We start from the raw sequence: 17,590 nt of genomic DNA on the forward strand, positions 1-17,590 counted from the left end.
TATCATGTAGTTGCCCTTTCAATAATGAAATTGCTACCGCTATCCAAAAAATAATGAGGATAATATGAAAATGAGAAATTTTAGTTCGCATTCCAATGTAAAAATTCTAACAGCCCGTCTCCAAACTAGTAATAAGTACAAACAAATGTTCTTATACATGGGAAGAAAGAAAGTCCTAGTTCAAAACAAGGCAGCATTCACCTTGAACTGTAACATACATGAGTCTTGTCATACAGTGTTTGCATTATGCTTACAAACTTAATCTGTTGGGTTTGTGTGATTCAATATACAAATTATGGATGTGGGAGCGACTATGATCTTAAATCATTTCATCACAATGATCTTTAGCTTAAAAGTATGTAGTCCACTATTAACTGAGGTCTTTCAGATAAAAACCCTACATCTTGGATGTGGGAGCGACATTGACATCATATCACATATGGTTTTGGACTTAAGTGGTGAAGTTGAGCAAAATATTGATATTGGTTTGGACTTAGTAGTGGCCCCTCGGGTTTGTTGCATGACAAACTCTTGGTAAAATAAATTTTATTTTATTTTATTTTAGGAGATGTTCCAAATTCGAATCTCCTTCAACTCTCCCTGCCCTGATTAAGAGAAATTTTATAAAAAATTCATCTTTCTCAATTTTTTTTCTTCAAAGATTTCTCACTATTAGCATAGAAGATGAGTTGATGAAGCTAGTAAGTCAATATGAGTATAGCAAAATGTAAAGTTTACAAGAATTTGATGTTGATTATTCATAATCTCTTTCGTATATTTGTTTTGATAACAGAACATTTTGTGTATGAGATTTAGTTTTCATAAACCATAAAATTGGAACTTCAAAAGGAGCAAAATAGTTCCAAGCCAATCGGATTAAAAAATAAAAAATAAAAATAAAAATAAAAATCTCACCTAGGTTTATCTGTTACCTTTCTGTTACCTTTTTCAAGAAAAGGAGAGAGAAGCTTAAAAAACAATAAATAAATAATAAATCTTGCGGCAAGACAACTTTGTGATAATCCACATGAAATTTTTGCCTAAGAAAAGAATAAAAACTGTTTTTTTCCTTTTAAATTATTAAAAAACATAGCAAAAGGAACAATATCTGACGGACGATAGCTAGTTGATTAATGACTTCCCTCTATCACGTCAAATACAAAAACCATTGATAGGTCAAAAACACTACCACTGATGTACATCGCAAAAGGAGACTGTTCTACAAATTGAACTGGAAAAAAAACAAAAAAATAGAAAAACATATACTGATCATGAAATTATACATATGTAAACAAATTACTAACTATACATCTGCGAATAAAAATAAAAGTGACTTATATATTGAACTCTCTACATTTATTCACTACAAAAAAAGTGATAACAGTTACTATTATTTGGTCACATTTTATAACTAATCATAACACTGCGAATGAATAATTAAATAGGGTAAAATAAAATAATGACATATAAATTAAAAAAAGAATTCATTTTAATTAACAGAGTAGTGGGACCCACCCACCCCTTCTTCCCTCTCTCTCTACGACTCTGCCCTCTCTCTCTCTCTCTGCGACTCTGTCCTCACTCTCTATTTCTCTCTGTCCCCCCCCCCCCTCTCTCTCTCTCTCTGACCAAACCTATCAGTCCCCACCTAAAACACTGCAAAAACAACCAAACAAAACAAACAGACACACAAACTTAGATCCAAACAGATCTAGACTATCTGGGAAGGGGAAGGGGAAGGGGAAGGGGAGGAGAAGAGGGGATAAGAGGAAAGGAAAAGATGGGAGAAAAAGAAGGAGAGATGAGTAAAGGAAAGGGAAGATGGGAGGAGGGGAGGAGGGGCAGTGGCCACCTTCCCCCCTTAACTTCCTTGTGGTTGGTTGTCGACAAAGAAAAAGAAGACCAGAATGCAACTAGGGTTTTTTTTGCATCGATATTTTTTTTCTTATATTATAGCTTTGCATATCAGCAAATTTATAAGTTAGTTGGGTGGCTTTTCTTTCAAATATTTTGAAATGTTTTTTTTTGTCATTGAGCTAATTATTTCAACTTGTTTTTTATTTTATTTAAGGTTATTTATGGTGGATTGCTAGCTGTCTGGTGGTATTCTTTTGTTCTTGCACATTCACCTTTTTTTTTGTCCGAGTCCTTGCAAAGTTGTTTGGAAACTTTGGAGCTGGTTTTTTGTTTTTGTTGTTCACTTTATATTGGCTTTAAGGTATTTTTCAGGTTTGCAATGTTTATGTGGGGGTAAGAATTCTCCGGCCAATAATATAACGACACACAACGACACGCGAAAAAACCAATAATGTTGAATCCTAAACACACGTTAAGGTCAATCCTTGTATTAATGGCATCCAAACTAATCATGCCTAGGCCACCATGACTGTTATGTGAGTAATTGACATGTTGGACAAGTCAACATGTCTCAGCAACTTAATGGGTCCACGCCGCATAGTTCACAATGGCGAGAAACTAGTTACCTCTCTCCAAAAATTAAGAACCTTACTCTTTTTATTCTCACTCTAAATCTGACTTAGTCATTGAAGGCTGTTCGTGTCACATCGCAACCTTGGTACTTACGGACTCCGTTGTCCCATTTCAAGATATCGTGGAATTTATGCCCCACAGTTTCAATTTTAACATATTCATTTGGTGTTCCAAGATTTAATTCGTTGATTTCATTTCCTGGTTGTTGTTATTATGATCTTCGTATGAATGGGACCTGGATCAATGCATGTATGGGAGGAACATGGGGAAAAGGTAAAGGCAACCAATTATCCTGCCAAACAATACCTATATGCCATTCTGACACCCCCATAAAAAAATTTCTACCCTCCAGTAAACTTATCATAACCCGCGAAGGATGAGAGCCACATGTAGCAAGAAAATCACCACTAGCAAAGTAACGGGCTTTGAGAACCCTAACCCACAATGCATTGAGATTACTCCCAAATCCATCATATCTTTGTTCCTGCATGGAAAAGTGATGACACAGCATCACTTAACAGTCTTCACGGCCAAATTAATGACCAATCGACATTGATGAAATTTTGAAAGTTAAAAAAGAATATTGTAATAAATGACAATTTTTTTTTTCTCACGTTGCTATTAAGAAAACACAGGTAATGAAATGCCTCATCACTCTACTCAAAGTTATATACTTTTTAAAAATGAACAAACATTAATCCTTACCCCCATTAACTGTACAAAAATTACAATATTTTAATGTGTTATTTATCTATGTATATAAAGCAAAAGGTAGAGAATGGTAAAACATTCAAAATACCAGAAATCGTCATTGGTTAATGCAAATATTAAGAATTGAAATTATTAATTAAATGAGGATAATATGATAAATTCACACTTTTCATATTAAAAAAATTAAAAGAAAAAGAAAAATAAGATAATGGATCCTATTTTTATGAAACACAACAACCCGTTATCTTTTTTAATTCTAAAATAAATTTTTTTTAAAAAAAAATCTCACAGGCTCAGAAGCGCGTGCGGTGAGGCTAGTATATATAAAGCAAAAGGCAAAGAATGGTAAAACATTCAAAATACCAAAAATTGCCATTGGTTAATGAATTTATCAAGCATTGGAACTTTTCATTAAATAAGGTTAATATAAAATTAAAAAAACATTTTTTATATTAAAACATTTAAAATAAAAACCAAAATAAGAACATGAGTCCTATTTTTATGGGATTCTTTTTCTTAATTCTTAAATAAATAATAAATAAAAAACCATTTCAAGGCTAGTAACTATGAAAAGAAAAATAATTTGAAAATATGCATCTTTCTTTACAGAATTGGCCAAAACATCAATTACATTATAATTAGTTTGTTATATATCACGCACAGATAAAGTTACAAGGATTTATTAATGTTGTAGCTTTCAACAGTAAAATATTTCAAAATCTATTTATAGACACATACCTACCTTGTTATCACACATATACTACTACTACGACACAATGTCCTAAATAGAAGAAAAATAACCATGATTGTCATATAAGTGGGTAGGGTATATACAAGTAAATCACAGGGGTCAAAATCTTTGTGCTATCATGAAATGTACTCATGACCTTTCTGGCATAGATTGTGGGAAGTGTCTTGATGTTGGAAAACGTGAACTTCAACTTTATAGTCATAAAAAGACATATGCACGTTTTATTTGTGGAAGTTGCTACATCAAATTTGAATTATACAATATTCCATAGAGTGCGTCCATTTCGTATAATGAATTTTTTTGAGAATGTTATTGCTAAGCTCATAGTGACTCCTATCATATTGTTTGGAAATGGTTATGGCAACAATAATTATAGTGAACTTATTCTCATTTTCATTTGCAATTTATTCTAAATGTTGATAGTCTAATTTTATATATACAGCCACATAGTATTGCTCAATTAATTTTTCAAGCCCATCTTCCCTAGCTCTTGGAGCGTAATAAAATTCTTGTACCATAAACATGTAAATCTTTTATTTCACAATCATTTAATGAAATTGACTTTGTAGGCATGAATACAAGCATCATGTTTTACAGAGTTGATGTATAGGACGAGTACCAAACACAAATGCGCTTTTTCATTTATGACAAGCACCCAAAAGGTTATTTAAAGGAGTCTTGCAAAGGGTAATTTATCTTGCACCATGAATTAACAGTTCTTTGACATTTTTTTTGGTGCTAACGACATTATAGCCCCTGTAGGTTTGGGGGTATTATTGAAATGAGTCATAGGGTTTTAATTTTATCGATTTACACTCTAACGTTTTAAAATTCGATCAATTTACATATTTGGATAATTTAACTATCTAGTCTTGTGTTAAATTAATGACGTGACAAGTGAGGGATAAAATTTTGTGCTAATGTGTCAATAAAAATAATAAAAAATCCTAAAAATAATAAAACATTAATATTCCTTTTAAAAACTAATATTTTTAAAACATATTTCTTGTCTTAAGCATTGTGGTGGTTTTTTATTTTATTTTTATCGGTGAGCTTCTTTGTAGTGTGTTTAGGAAATATTGCGAGGGAGATTGCCAAATTGGTCCGAAATACCTAAGTCACACAAAAATATATATAAGTAGGCGGTAAGTTTTAGGTACGATGGGACCTCGATCAGGATCACCAAGCCATGGAACTTTATACCTAAGCAGCAAGGAGAAGATGAAAAATTCATAAACGCAGGATGAATGACCATTCATGAGCTTGATAATTTGAAAACATCAATCGAGAGAGAGAGAGAGAGAGAGAGAGAGAGAGAGAGAGAGAGAGGGGGGCCCCTGAGTTAGAAAAGCAATGTTCCTATTCTCATATGGTTTCTTGACAGGCAGAGAAGAGAATACTAATTGATACGAAAGGCAATACAAAAAGCCAAGAGAGGATCACATCATAAGTATCTTTTATGGAAAAAGGGTTTCTGTGTGAGGACAAGGGACCATAGGGCATGTGAAATTGTAGCAACATACAATCATGGAAACAAACAAATGAAAATAATTAAAAGGAAACAAAACTCTGTTAGAAAGCTCTGGCTTTGTGTATGCATGATGAAAAGGGATGTGCTAACTAAGGGCAATTGGATGTACACCTGAATTGGAAAAAAGAATAGAAAAAGGATGTACACCTGAAAAGTATGAACAGCTTTGGTAAATTGAGTAAATGCATGATGATAATGTATGTGCATATTGGCCTTTTGTGCCAACTTTAATTCTTAAATTTACCGTGTTGACAGAGTAATCGAGTGCTTGGTTATGGGCCATTTCCTAATTGAGATGGGTGTGCTGGAATGCTGGTGAAACTAGTAGCTTATCGGTACCTGATGGGAAAAAAGGAAAGAACAAAAAAAATCTGGCCCAGTGCCAGTCCGTTGAATTGTCTTTGTTAATTAAGGTCCAATATCCTAAAAAGAAAGGGATTCCTAAAAAGATAAGGAAATTTGTTTGGGCTTTCCTGTTCTTAATTCAGCTCCCTCTATATAACTATCATCTCTCATAACTAGTTTCACTCGTAGCTCCCATTGGTGTGGTGTGAAGTTGCTTGTTCCAAGCTTTCTTCTCCTCCTCCACGCCAAGATGAAGCTACTGACGAAACTCTTCGGCAGCGGTTTCAACTCCTCTGAATGCAAAGAGACGGTGGTGACTGTGGTGGTGAAAGCGCGATTCTTGCAAAAGAAGAAACAAGATGAGGTGGCGAGGATGAGGAGCGACATCGCGGGTCGCCTTCGTGCTGGGGAAGACCCCATTGCTGGCCCTGCTTATGTCCTAATCAAACGGGTGATAAGAGAGCAGAACGTTTCGGTTGCGTACGAATTCATCGAGGCCTTCTGCGATTTGGTTGTGGACAGAATCTCGACCATCAAAGAGGTGAGGGAATGTCCAGAGAACTTAAAAGAAGGGATAAGTAGTCTAGTCTTTGCAGCAAAAAAGTGCTTTCATGAGATTCCAGAGTTGGTGACACTTCGGAATATTTTTAGGAAGAAATATGGAAGGAAATTTATCTCTGCAGCTACGAACATACGACCCAATTGTGGTGTGGATCTCATGATGATTAAGAAGCTTGCAGATACAAATCCTCAAGGTGACGAAAAACTGAAAATTGTGCAAGAAATAGCCGATCAATACAATATTAATGGATGGGTAAATATTGTAGGAAACAACTGCAATGCTTTGGTCAAAGTGTAGAAGACCATAAATGTCTAGATTGATCACTATTATTATTATTATTATTATTATTTTCCTTTCTTTTAACTCTATAAATTTCCTTGTCACGCTCTTTCTTTTTTCTAATTGAGTACGAAAATTATATTTTCTTTTTATTTTTGGTTATTTGAAGATAGTTTCTTGTTTTAGAGGAGCACTAACTTATATTTCATTGATGAGGAATTTGAGAGTAATTCTAGGCATTCGGATCATACAAAAATTATTCTATATATAAGAAGCTACATTGAGTGGGTTTGTTTTTCACATAATAAGCCACCCAATTTTAAGAGCATGTCCAGCGCAGGCCCTTTTGCCAGGGCAAGAGGACCCTTTGCAGGGGTTTGGACCTCCAGTGCGCAACCAGTAGCACGGGCAAGCCCAAAGGCTGATCCTGCTGGGCTTCAGCCCGAAGGCGTTGATGTCATCAAGCAAAAAAAAAAATTCAAAAAATTTGAAAAAAAAGGAAAAAAATTCAATTAAATAAAAATACCAAAAATTTATGGATGTTTTCCCTATAAATACATAACAATTTTATTCACTTTCCCTATAAATACATAACAAGTTTATATTTTGTTGCATGTATATATTTTTTTCTTGCCCTTACCCTAGTCTTTTGGGGTGGAACAAAAAAAGGCAAGGCTGCCACTATTCACGTAAATAGTAGCCCTTGCCTTGCCTTTACCTTAACCTTAGTCTTTTGGGGTGGACATGCTTAAAGGTAGGAGTTTTGGCACTTCTATTTTAGCATCTGAAACTTCAAATTAAGTATTTTATTATTTCTCCACACTTATGAGAAGAGAGCCAGAAGCAAAACTGAGAGTGAAATTTACTACTCAATTAAAATGCTGACAACTAAAAATTTGCAAAAACAAAATGGGAAATTAGAAAAACAAGCAACCAATTCAAATAAGTAATAAAAAATTAAAAACGAAAAACACACCCACATCATCAGTTCCTTCATCCTACTATAAAAAAAACTGTACGAGCAAGCAGGAACGCACGCGCCAAGAGATTCGTAAATCACCTTACCTTTTTTCTTGAGAGTTTAACTACAAAGCTTACCATCTTGTAGAGTGAAAACTTTAGTTATGGCCTATGGCATCCGCAAAATCATTGAAGTTTCATCATAAAAGAGATACTTTCCATGCGTTAACCTCCATGCAATTGGGAATCCTTGTAGTAGCAACATCAACAGAGTTTTTCATAAACAATGGCTTCATCAGAATGAAAACAATTAACAATTGCAGTACATTCAGTGAGTTTCACAACTTACCTAGATCCTCCTTCAAACTGAGGCTGCCGGTTTTTACAGCAGTCCATTATGAAACTAAAAACATAGGTAGCCCAAAAGCAATTATCTGTTAACGAAAGAGAAATAGAGAGAGAGAATTAAGAAGAAGATGAACTTTTCTGTATTATTTCTCAGACAATCATACAATACAGAGAGTTAAGCTTTATAGCTTGTTTAGCTTTATAAGGCTCTAACTGATTACAACAGAGCTTACTACCTAATTCTAACATCAGTCAATGACTAAGTGACACTTGTCACAATCCTAGCTCTTCATACTCTAACATCCCCTGCAAGATCATGGGTGGAGAAGCCAACCATGGGATTGGAACAATGCTTAAACCAAAGTAGCAGAAAAGCGTTGAATTTTGCTGTACGTAGTTGAAGCAGAGTAGACTACATTTGTTTTGTTTTGTTTGTAACACCAAAATCCAAAGCTTGAGACATAAGAGTACTCATGTGAAGCATAACCCAGCAAAGTTGGCCAATTTGAGGCATATCAAAAAGAGTACCAACTCCATTCCATCATTTTTCTCCAATGAAGACATGCTAAACCTTTTACTGATTCAGAGAGAGATTATAGTAACCACAGACAACTCAAATACACCCCATCAAACTTTGGCAACTGATTAACAAACAATATCAAAGGCATAATCCATGCTCATCAACTCTTCCAGTCAACGAATTTCTCAACATTATGAACCACAAATTACCAACGGTATGCCCATGAGATTTACCAATTGATTCACTGTATGAATCATCACGTATCCCAAATTTGCCAAATAACTGCATCCTCAATAAGTAATCCAAATCAATTATGTAATCAGACCCCCACATCTAGAAAGAGATAGAAAGAAAGAAGAATTGATTTTTTTATTTATTCCCTTAGAGATTGTAGAAAGGAGATCGAAAAGAGGAAGACTTGGGAATTCGTTTGTTCCCTAAGAGATTATAGAAAGGAGATAGAAGAGAGGAAGAATTGGGAAATTATTTTGTCCTTAGAGATTGTAGAAAGAGGAGAGAAAATAGGAAGAATTGAGAAATTCTTTTGATCCCTTAGAGATTGGAGAAAAGGGACAGAAGAGAATGAGAAATGGGAAATTCTTTGTTCTCTGAGATAAGAAGATGAGAAGAGAATTGGGATAGAACCATGTAAGTATTGTTTGATTGAAGATTTTCTTGTTCTCCAATGAAGTGGGATTTAAGAGTCAAGAATAGTGGCACTGAAATTTTGGAGCAATTCAAACTCTTAGTAAGACTAGGCGGGCAACTCATTCTATTCTTTGGGTAGGGGAAGCGTCTAGCTTAGGGGGGTGCGTCGAATCGCTGAAAGGCTTTGGTGATTCTCCAATTTGGTAATCTGAAGATGGAAAGCCAAAATGATTCCAATTAAAGAGTGGTAAATGATTTTGGTGGTGTGAAAATTTTGAAGAAATAGGTGGGTTTTATAGGGAAAATTGAGTAGTACAAAAACTTTAGAAGAAGAAAGAAAATTGATGTTGGTATTAATTTTCAAAAAATTTCCATTGGTATTAATTGCACTAACAGTATCGAATCATGCTTGAGTAGCTTCAATGAGTGTGAGTGTTACGTTTTAAAAACCAACCGTTGGATGAGCAAAGGTTGGTTGAGTGCATGGGCACTGATGAGCAAGTAAATATAGCAGTTGCGCTGAAGAGAGCGAAGCAGCTCCTGAGTAGGGGTGTGTGGGGTGCACTTGGGTGGGCTGGGTATTAACGTTGGGCTATAAAAGATCAAATCACCTGTGTTATAGCCCAAGTTAGCATGTGCATGGGTCCGTTCTTGACTGCGTTAGCTCAAAGTGTCTATATGTATTTCTTATTTCTTGTTTTTTTTCCTCGTGGCATAAGTTTTCTTCTTGTTTCCATCAAATATTATGACTGTTAGGCCTACTTGCCAAAGTTGTTGCCATTTCATTCCATCAGTTAAATGAAAACCAGTGACAGAAGCAGAAGAAAGGACAGGATCCTTTTTATCTCTTTATTTATTTTGATTTTGAAATATTTTTCCATATTTAGTTATTGTCTCCACCCCAAGCGAACCAATCATTTTGCAATTTTCTTTTCTTCTTAAACTTAGCTCCTTTTATTGATATACAGGGATTTTCGTCGCGATGCAGTAGAATTTTCCCGAAACGACAAATACAGAATGGGCTTCCTTAATAATGTATTGCAATTTGCATGCATGACGTCACAAAAATAGAGTTTGATATGGAGCTAACAACTCGTTTGGGCCCATTTTATAATATTCTATCACTATTCATATTTTAGATCAACACTCAAAGATAATTCTAACAAGTAAATGACCTGTTAGTGTAGTGAGTTGGAGTATTTATTCCTCAACCAAGGTTTTAGGTTTCAGTCTTAGTATTCGTGTAGTGTGTGTGAGTTTAGTATATTATCACCCCTCTCAATAAAAAAGATCCTAAAAAAAAAAGAAAAAGAAAATTCTAACAAAAATTAGCCAAATTAAATTGCATTTAGTCATCTAACTGTGATTAAATAAACATATGAACCAGATATTCTGTAAAAAATGTAAAGGGTGAATTACTCAAATGATCCTCAAACTTGTACTCGATTTATATTTTGGTCCCTCAATTAGATTATTAGTCCAAATGGTCCATTAACTATGTATTAATCGCTCCATTGGTCCTACTATCTAATTTTCTGTTAAATCTAACCAAATTTTAAGGTAAATACAACTTTTCATAATTAATAAATAAAATAGAGTTACAAAACAAAACAAAAATATTTTCCCTAGCCCCAACAACCCCACTCTCTTCGTCTAGCCTCAACCTTGTTTCCACTTTTTGCTTCAGCTTCCTTCTTGATTCCTTTCTTTTCCTTTGATTTCTTCCTTTTCACAGGTGGTGTTTTGCTCTCATCTCTCTCATCTTCATGCAGCGGCCAATCTGCTGTAGAATGGGCAATTTCTGCTTCTATAGAATAAAAAGGAAAACTTGTAGCCACAGTTTTGGGGAACAATTACATGACAGTGCAACTCTCAGATCAGAGCTAGGAAATAGGAAAACTAACCTTCATCAGCAAAATTGGAATAAAAAAAACGTTTGTCAGATGCTGCTTCAGGTGAACCTGCACAATTAATCTAAAAGAATGACAAACTTGTACTCAACCAATTAAAGCTTTCTCAAGCCACCCTCTTGTCGCACCCCACAGAGCCACCCACCCATCGATAGCCATCGATGCCCCAACGTAGCAAGCCACAAATGACCTTATCGCCCCACCAATAGCCATACTCAAACCCCAAAACTTTTAAAAAAACCTGGGTGGTGGTTGTTGGATGGGTTTGGGTGGAGAGTGGTTGTGGGATGGGTTTGGGGGTTGGAGCTTGAGGGTGGTGGCCATGAGAGAGAGAGAGAGAGAGAGAGGCCCTCATATTTAACAGCAACATTGACAGAATGTAACGGTAGGACCAATGGAGCGATTAATACATAGTTAATGGATCATTTGGACTAATAATTTAATTGAGGGATCAAAATGTAAATCGAGTACGTGTTTGAGGACTATTTGAGTAATTTACCCAAAATGTAAATATTCATGATAACTGTTAAATGATTAAATGATTTCAAAATTGACTTATTTATTTATTTAATTTTGTTTTTTGCAGAGATGTTCCTTTAATAGTGAACTAAAAATGAGTGGTTTTGAAGAATACATAAATCCAACGCTTAGGGCATCATACATATGTTTATATCTGTTATCTGTACAATGCACAACGACGTTTAGTGAAAACTATGTTGTGGACTTACATATTAATGACTGAATAAATCTAATCAGTTATATGAGTGGTAGCATAAAAAGATATATATATATATATATATATATATATATTGCCAACAAGATGTAGCTTAGTGAAAAACGGGTATTGACTTGCAGACTAGTAGTCTCAAGTTTGAAATCCTCATCCCCTTGTAATTTTGGCTACCACTTGAATTAAAAAAGAAAGATATATATTTAATGGATTGTAACTTGCATATAATATAACGTTGAGAACCAAGCCCTCAATTGATAAATAATCATTCTCGGGTTCCTAGAGGATCCTCTTTGTAATTTTTTTTAGTGGTAAAAAAACAAGCTGATATTATTTGTACCACAGTTATTGACTACAAATTGCTGACCGCATGTGTAATACAAATGGGACCCACATACTTTGGAATGTGAAACAACATTATTGGGAAAAAAGAAGATAAATAAATCATCATCTTCACCTAAATATATACAATAATTGCAAGCAAGACAACTATTACATGCAAGACATAAAAGTGAAGCCTCAAGAGTCAAGACCTTAAAAAATAGAACATCAAAGAATAATCTAAGTGGATATGCCAAAATTTTTACTCACAAAAGAAACTTCAAGTTCTCGTTTTCTTGCGTGTGGAGGGTTATGGGCTGTAATGTAGTAATGGAATTAATATTTACTCTTTCTGGTTGTCTAGCGTGGTTGTACTTGATTCTTTGGTTATGGCAAAAGAATAGAATCTTTTTCTTTTTCTTCAAGTCTCGTTGTCCCTTATCACTAGCATGGTATAGCTGGTACCATTCCCACATTTTTTTAGAATTTACAATTGTAATTATATAGGAGGTTAACACATTCTTTATCTGTATCGGTGGTTACCATTCCAGCTCAGACGAAACATGAGAATGAGATGATATCAAAAAGTTTCAGAATTCTTAATCGTTTGGGATTAGAAAGAATATATATAAGAGCCAATTAAGCAGTGTTGGATAGATCAATTAAGACGTAGGACTGCCTCTCTCATGTTGTATGAGAAACAAAACTCTATAATATTCTACAACTTCTTTGTTATAAAATTTTAAGGTGAGACTTTGTCGTTATTGTTTTCATTAATCATTTTTTCTTTTAGAGTAAGTAATTCAGGATGTAAGGCCAGATGACCGTACGTTACTCAATATAAATTGTTCACGTGTTTCACTCAAGTCATAGCACATATGAAGGCACATGCTGAGCATTATTATTCCACATTAAGAAAGTGAAGCTTTAAAATGTCATGATGCTTGTAATATCGAACACAATTGATTCCAAATCGGCTATCAATTTCCATGCTTGTTATCATGTCATCATGTTATCTAATGTGTCATAAATCGGCTATCAATTTCCATGACTATCACATATATGTGATCAAGCAAACATACAATTGCATGTATGGTCCATTTGATATGAATCTCAATCAATAAATTATGTAGGTTTTCCTATTAACTATAATTATATACGTCATCTTCGTAGCATCCACATAGATGAAGTGCAAGACGTTGTGACGAGTACTATAGTGACATTCCAAACATTCCTCCTTGACGTACGCCTAAAGGAACATATTGGACGTCCACTTAAGTTCAGTATATAAGCAAATGCAATCTCCTTCCTCAGATCACCCCCCACCTCTACTTAATATTCCGAGTAGTTTCTCGAATGGCAAGTACTTCAGTCTTAATGTTGGTTTCTCTTTCCCTCATCTTAATCAATATCATTAGCCTTCCTCTCCCAACAATGGCCATCTCTTCATGCAAAGGTCCATGCAAAAACCCCAACGACTGTGCTGGTCAGCTCACCTGCATCAACCTCAAGTGCAATGACGACCCCGCTGTTGGGACACACATATGCAGTGGTGGCGGAGGCGGAGGTGGAGGAGGAGGAGGAGGAGGCAATTGTAAGTCCTCAGGAACTCTCGATTGCGGGGGAAAATCATTCCCCCAATTTACATGCTCGCCGCCAGTGACGTCATCCACAAGAGCTAAACTCACGCTCAATGACTTCAGCGAAGGCGGTGAAGGTGGGGACCCGTCAGAGTGTGACGGGAGATTCCACTCCAACAGTGAGCGCGTGGTGGCACTTTCCACTGGGTGGTATGACGAGGGATCAAGGTGTGGAAGGTTTATAAGAATTACGGCGAGCAATGGGAGGAGTGTGATGGCGAAAGTGGTGGATGAGTGTGATTCGGTGAACGGATGTGACAGAGAGCATGCAGGTCTGCCGCCGTGTAGGAACAACATTGTTGATGGGTCTGCAGCAGTGTGGAATGTTTTGGGATTGAACAAAGATTTAGGGATTGTGGACGTCACTTGGTCCTTGGCCTAGTTAAATCACGACCCTACCGTAGTAGTACTTAATTAATCTAAATAAATGAAATAATTAAGGACTATGTTTCATATATGCTATACCATGATGCCAAGAAGTACGTGTGGTGTTGTTTGGATCATGAATTTGTAATTTATGGAATTAATTTTCCCATTTTGGTGTTTTGTTATATTTATGTAGTTGTCTTTGTTGGGAGCATTCCAGCTTAGCCTAAGAGCTTAAAAAATCTTTGGCCCCATTCCCAATTGGTTCTAGATTGGATGTTCACATTTTACATGCTTCCATATATCACAATAACATGTTTAGTGCAAAAGACGCCCGCGTAAGGGATCGTGTTGAGACTATGATGCAAGGAGTTTAGCAAATACATACATGGACCATTGGGATTACGTTCATACATGAGAAAAGTCTTAATGACTTATATCAAATAAGTGTTTCTTCGTATGTGGGAGTTATCTAGGTTCATGAATAAAGTTATGGAGAGTCTTTTCATGTTTGTGAGTTATAGGGAGGTTTAATGTAAAATCATCATTAGGAGGGAAGTTGGGATATGAAAGGTTTAAGAGAGTGATGAAGAGTTATCTCATCGTGATTGAGAGACACCTATAAATAATGCATGAAATTGTAAGAAAGGGGCAGTTGATATTTGTTATTGAATGAATATTGAGATTTTTTTCTCACCTCTTTACTATTTTCCTTGGTATTCTCAAAATTAACAGATAAGAGTTTTTATTCCGGGTATTCTTAGAATCAACGGAGTTAAGTTTGCTCGAAATTATCTTTTGTTCTTGTTTCTCTGCATCAGACTAGCTCTGCACATCCATTGTTAACCTCAGGTTTCTCTGCGAGTCTCACGAATACTTTACCTTAATTATAAACATCACCAGTAATCATGTATTGCTGGTAATTAATGAACTAAGCTTGAATTTAAGATTTCATGTAGATACAGGGGCCAAATAATCCCTAAGAAATCTCACCCGAAAAGAAAAGACATATTGGGGAAGAGGCACAAAGTAATTTCTGAAGTGTGTGATTTGATGAGACAAGCCGGCCAAAACATAAATTAGAAACAATATGGAGGGGCATGCATTGCTGGAGATGACCGAAACTAATTGACTCGATATATAATTAACTGTGTTATTTAGCATCTTCTTAAATATGACAGTCACCCAATGATAAAATATACAGGTCCTACTAATTAACTATGATTAATTACATGTCATCTTCTTATTCAACAATATGCAACACTACATGCATGAAGTGCATGCCACTCATACATACATGCATGAAGTGCATGCCACATCTTCAAAAATAGTGTCACGTGTATTTAAAATACAATATATATTTTAAGATAATTTAAAAAAGAAAACCAAAATGTTATGAATTCTAAATGAAAAAATAAAAAAAAAATTACAGGGACCAATTGTGATAGGTGTGTGAACCTGAGGGATGTTTTCTGATATATATATATATATGTCACGTCAGCAAACCTAATGACAATGACTATTTGTGATCACACATACTAACCTTGAGGACCACGAATGATAAAAAAAAAAAAAAATCAAGGATGTAATCTGATAGTTTCGTAAATGTTAGGGATGTTTTGTGATATTAAGTCTTTTATTTAATTGAACTGTTTTACCCCTATATTTGAAGGCAATATTGACATAATGTAACGGTAGTACCAATGCGCTGATTAATAAAGAGTTGGTGGACCATTTAATAAGTAATTTAGTTGTGAGACTAAAATGCAACTCAAGTATAAATTTGAGGACAATTTGAGTAAATAACCCTTATTATTATGGGTAATTTTCACTTTACTACAGTAAAGTTTATCGACTTTTAGAGTTCGATATATTAAATTTTTTTCGTCTCAGTTGCATAAACAAAGTTGATTTTCTTACTACTTTCATACATACCGTTAGTCTTTCTATTAACAAGTGTGTTAACTGCTAATGTGACAATAAATATGCGAAATAAACCCACTTATATAGTGTCACGTGGTCCACATATATTATTAAAAAATAAATACATTAATTAAAAAATACATAAAATTAAAAATACATCTCTCATCTTCTTCCCCAAACCCTAGCACCCATATCCTCACCGCCACCCACCCCCACCCTACCCTCTCATGACCCCCACTCACCTCCTCTCACCCTCTCGTCGCCTCTGCCCATTCTTTTCCTTTCTTTTATCCCTCAACCCCCGGCCCCATCCATCGTCTCCCTCATCCCAACAAACTCCATCTCTCTCTCTCTCTCTCATGCGTCGACCCCTTGCCCCATCACTATCCCACTGTCGAACCTAACCTGAGAAGAGTGAGAGTACTTTGGAGATTTGGTTCTTGGATGGTCTTAGACTAACATTGAAGAAAATTCAAAACTCAAATTCCCAAAATTTATGTCTCGGTCTGAATTGCCTTGACTCATAATCAGAGCTGATTGTGAGTGATTAGAAGAGCTTCATTGTTGAGCTCTTTCAACAAACGAACATTCGCAATTGGTTCTTGTCGATTTACTGGACTGTTGATTTGTGCCACTTAACAGTATATATCCCATGACAAAATCTATATATCTATATTGTAGGTATGTACCAAATCAACCAATTAATATATATCTACAATAGTTAAGTTAATGCCTACATAGAAAACAAAACGAAATATATCTCCTCAATTTCTCAACTTGCCTTGCTCAGAAACCCAGAAAGTACTAGTTTATGTAAGCATTTCCCAGATAGTATGAAACCCAGAAACCTAGAAAATATTCTCAATTTCTTAATTCACCACGTTTGATACCCAATCTTTGTTTGACGTTTGACAATTGTGTGCCCAATGTCAGAGACTCAATTCCTATTTGTCGACAATAGGTAAAATGAAGATTTCATACCAAACCAAATGCAAAAACAACAACACACAAAGCAGATTGTTGAAATTGAAATACATAAATTAAAAGAGATATTTAGTCATATATCCATTTGAAATACATAAATTAAAAGAGATATTTAGTCATATATCCATTCTTAGCACTAAAACTATAAATAAACCCTACACCATTTAATTTCTATAAACAAACCCAAAGAGAACCCAAAAAATGATAGTTGGCCCTATTGAATTTAATTTCGATTATTAAATTACGGTAATGCCCTATTAGTGTTTTAGGCTTTTTTATGAGGTTTTAGGATTGAGTTTGTTTTAAGAAATCAATGACAGTTTGTAATTTAAAAGAAGTTAAAAGCTTTTTTGTTATGTTGTAAATGAGCTTTTGATGTGTTTCTAAAGTCCATTTTATATATGTTTTTTTAAAAAAAAAATTTATAATTTGGGCTCCTATATATATTGGGTATAATAGGAAATTTCTCAAATTAAAAATACATGTATGCGAGGAACTGCACTCCAGTAACCCAATGTCAGAAGACCCAATCCCTATTTTGTCGACAATTGATTTATTGCTTTTGACAATC

General features: G+C 35.0%; 2 protein-coding genes across 3 annotated transcripts; both read left to right on the forward strand.

Moving 5' to 3' along the window:
• Positions 1–6,078: 6,078 nt before the first annotated feature.
• On the forward strand, positions 6,079–6,687 carry LOC103327138 (uncharacterized). Its single transcript, XM_008229426.2, has one exon. The coding sequence runs from the start codon at positions 6,079–6,081 to the stop codon at positions 6,685–6,687; it is 609 nt and encodes a 202-aa protein (XP_008227648.2).
• Positions 6,688–13,462: 6,775 nt separating this feature from the next.
• LOC103327149 (kiwellin-like) lies at positions 13,463–14,128 on the forward strand. Of its 2 annotated transcripts, XM_089041229.1 has the most exons (2): positions 13,463–13,592; positions 13,683–14,128. In XM_089041229.1, the coding sequence occupies exons 1-2, from the start codon at positions 13,463–13,465 to the stop codon at positions 14,126–14,128; spliced, it is 576 nt and encodes a 191-aa protein (XP_088897355.1). The 2 variants fall into 2 exon arrangements, with proteins under 2 accessions (XP_088897355.1, XP_008227659.2); XM_008229437.2 differs by having other exon boundaries at positions 13,463–14,128.
• The last annotated feature ends 3,462 nt before the right edge of the window (positions 14,129–17,590 follow it).

This window comes from Prunus mume, linkage group LG1, assembly GCF_029339155.1.
Source record: "Prunus mume cultivar Tortuosa linkage group LG1, ASM2933915v1, whole genome shotgun sequence".
Lineage (NCBI taxonomy): Eukaryota > Viridiplantae > Streptophyta > Magnoliopsida > Rosales > Rosaceae > Prunus > Prunus mume.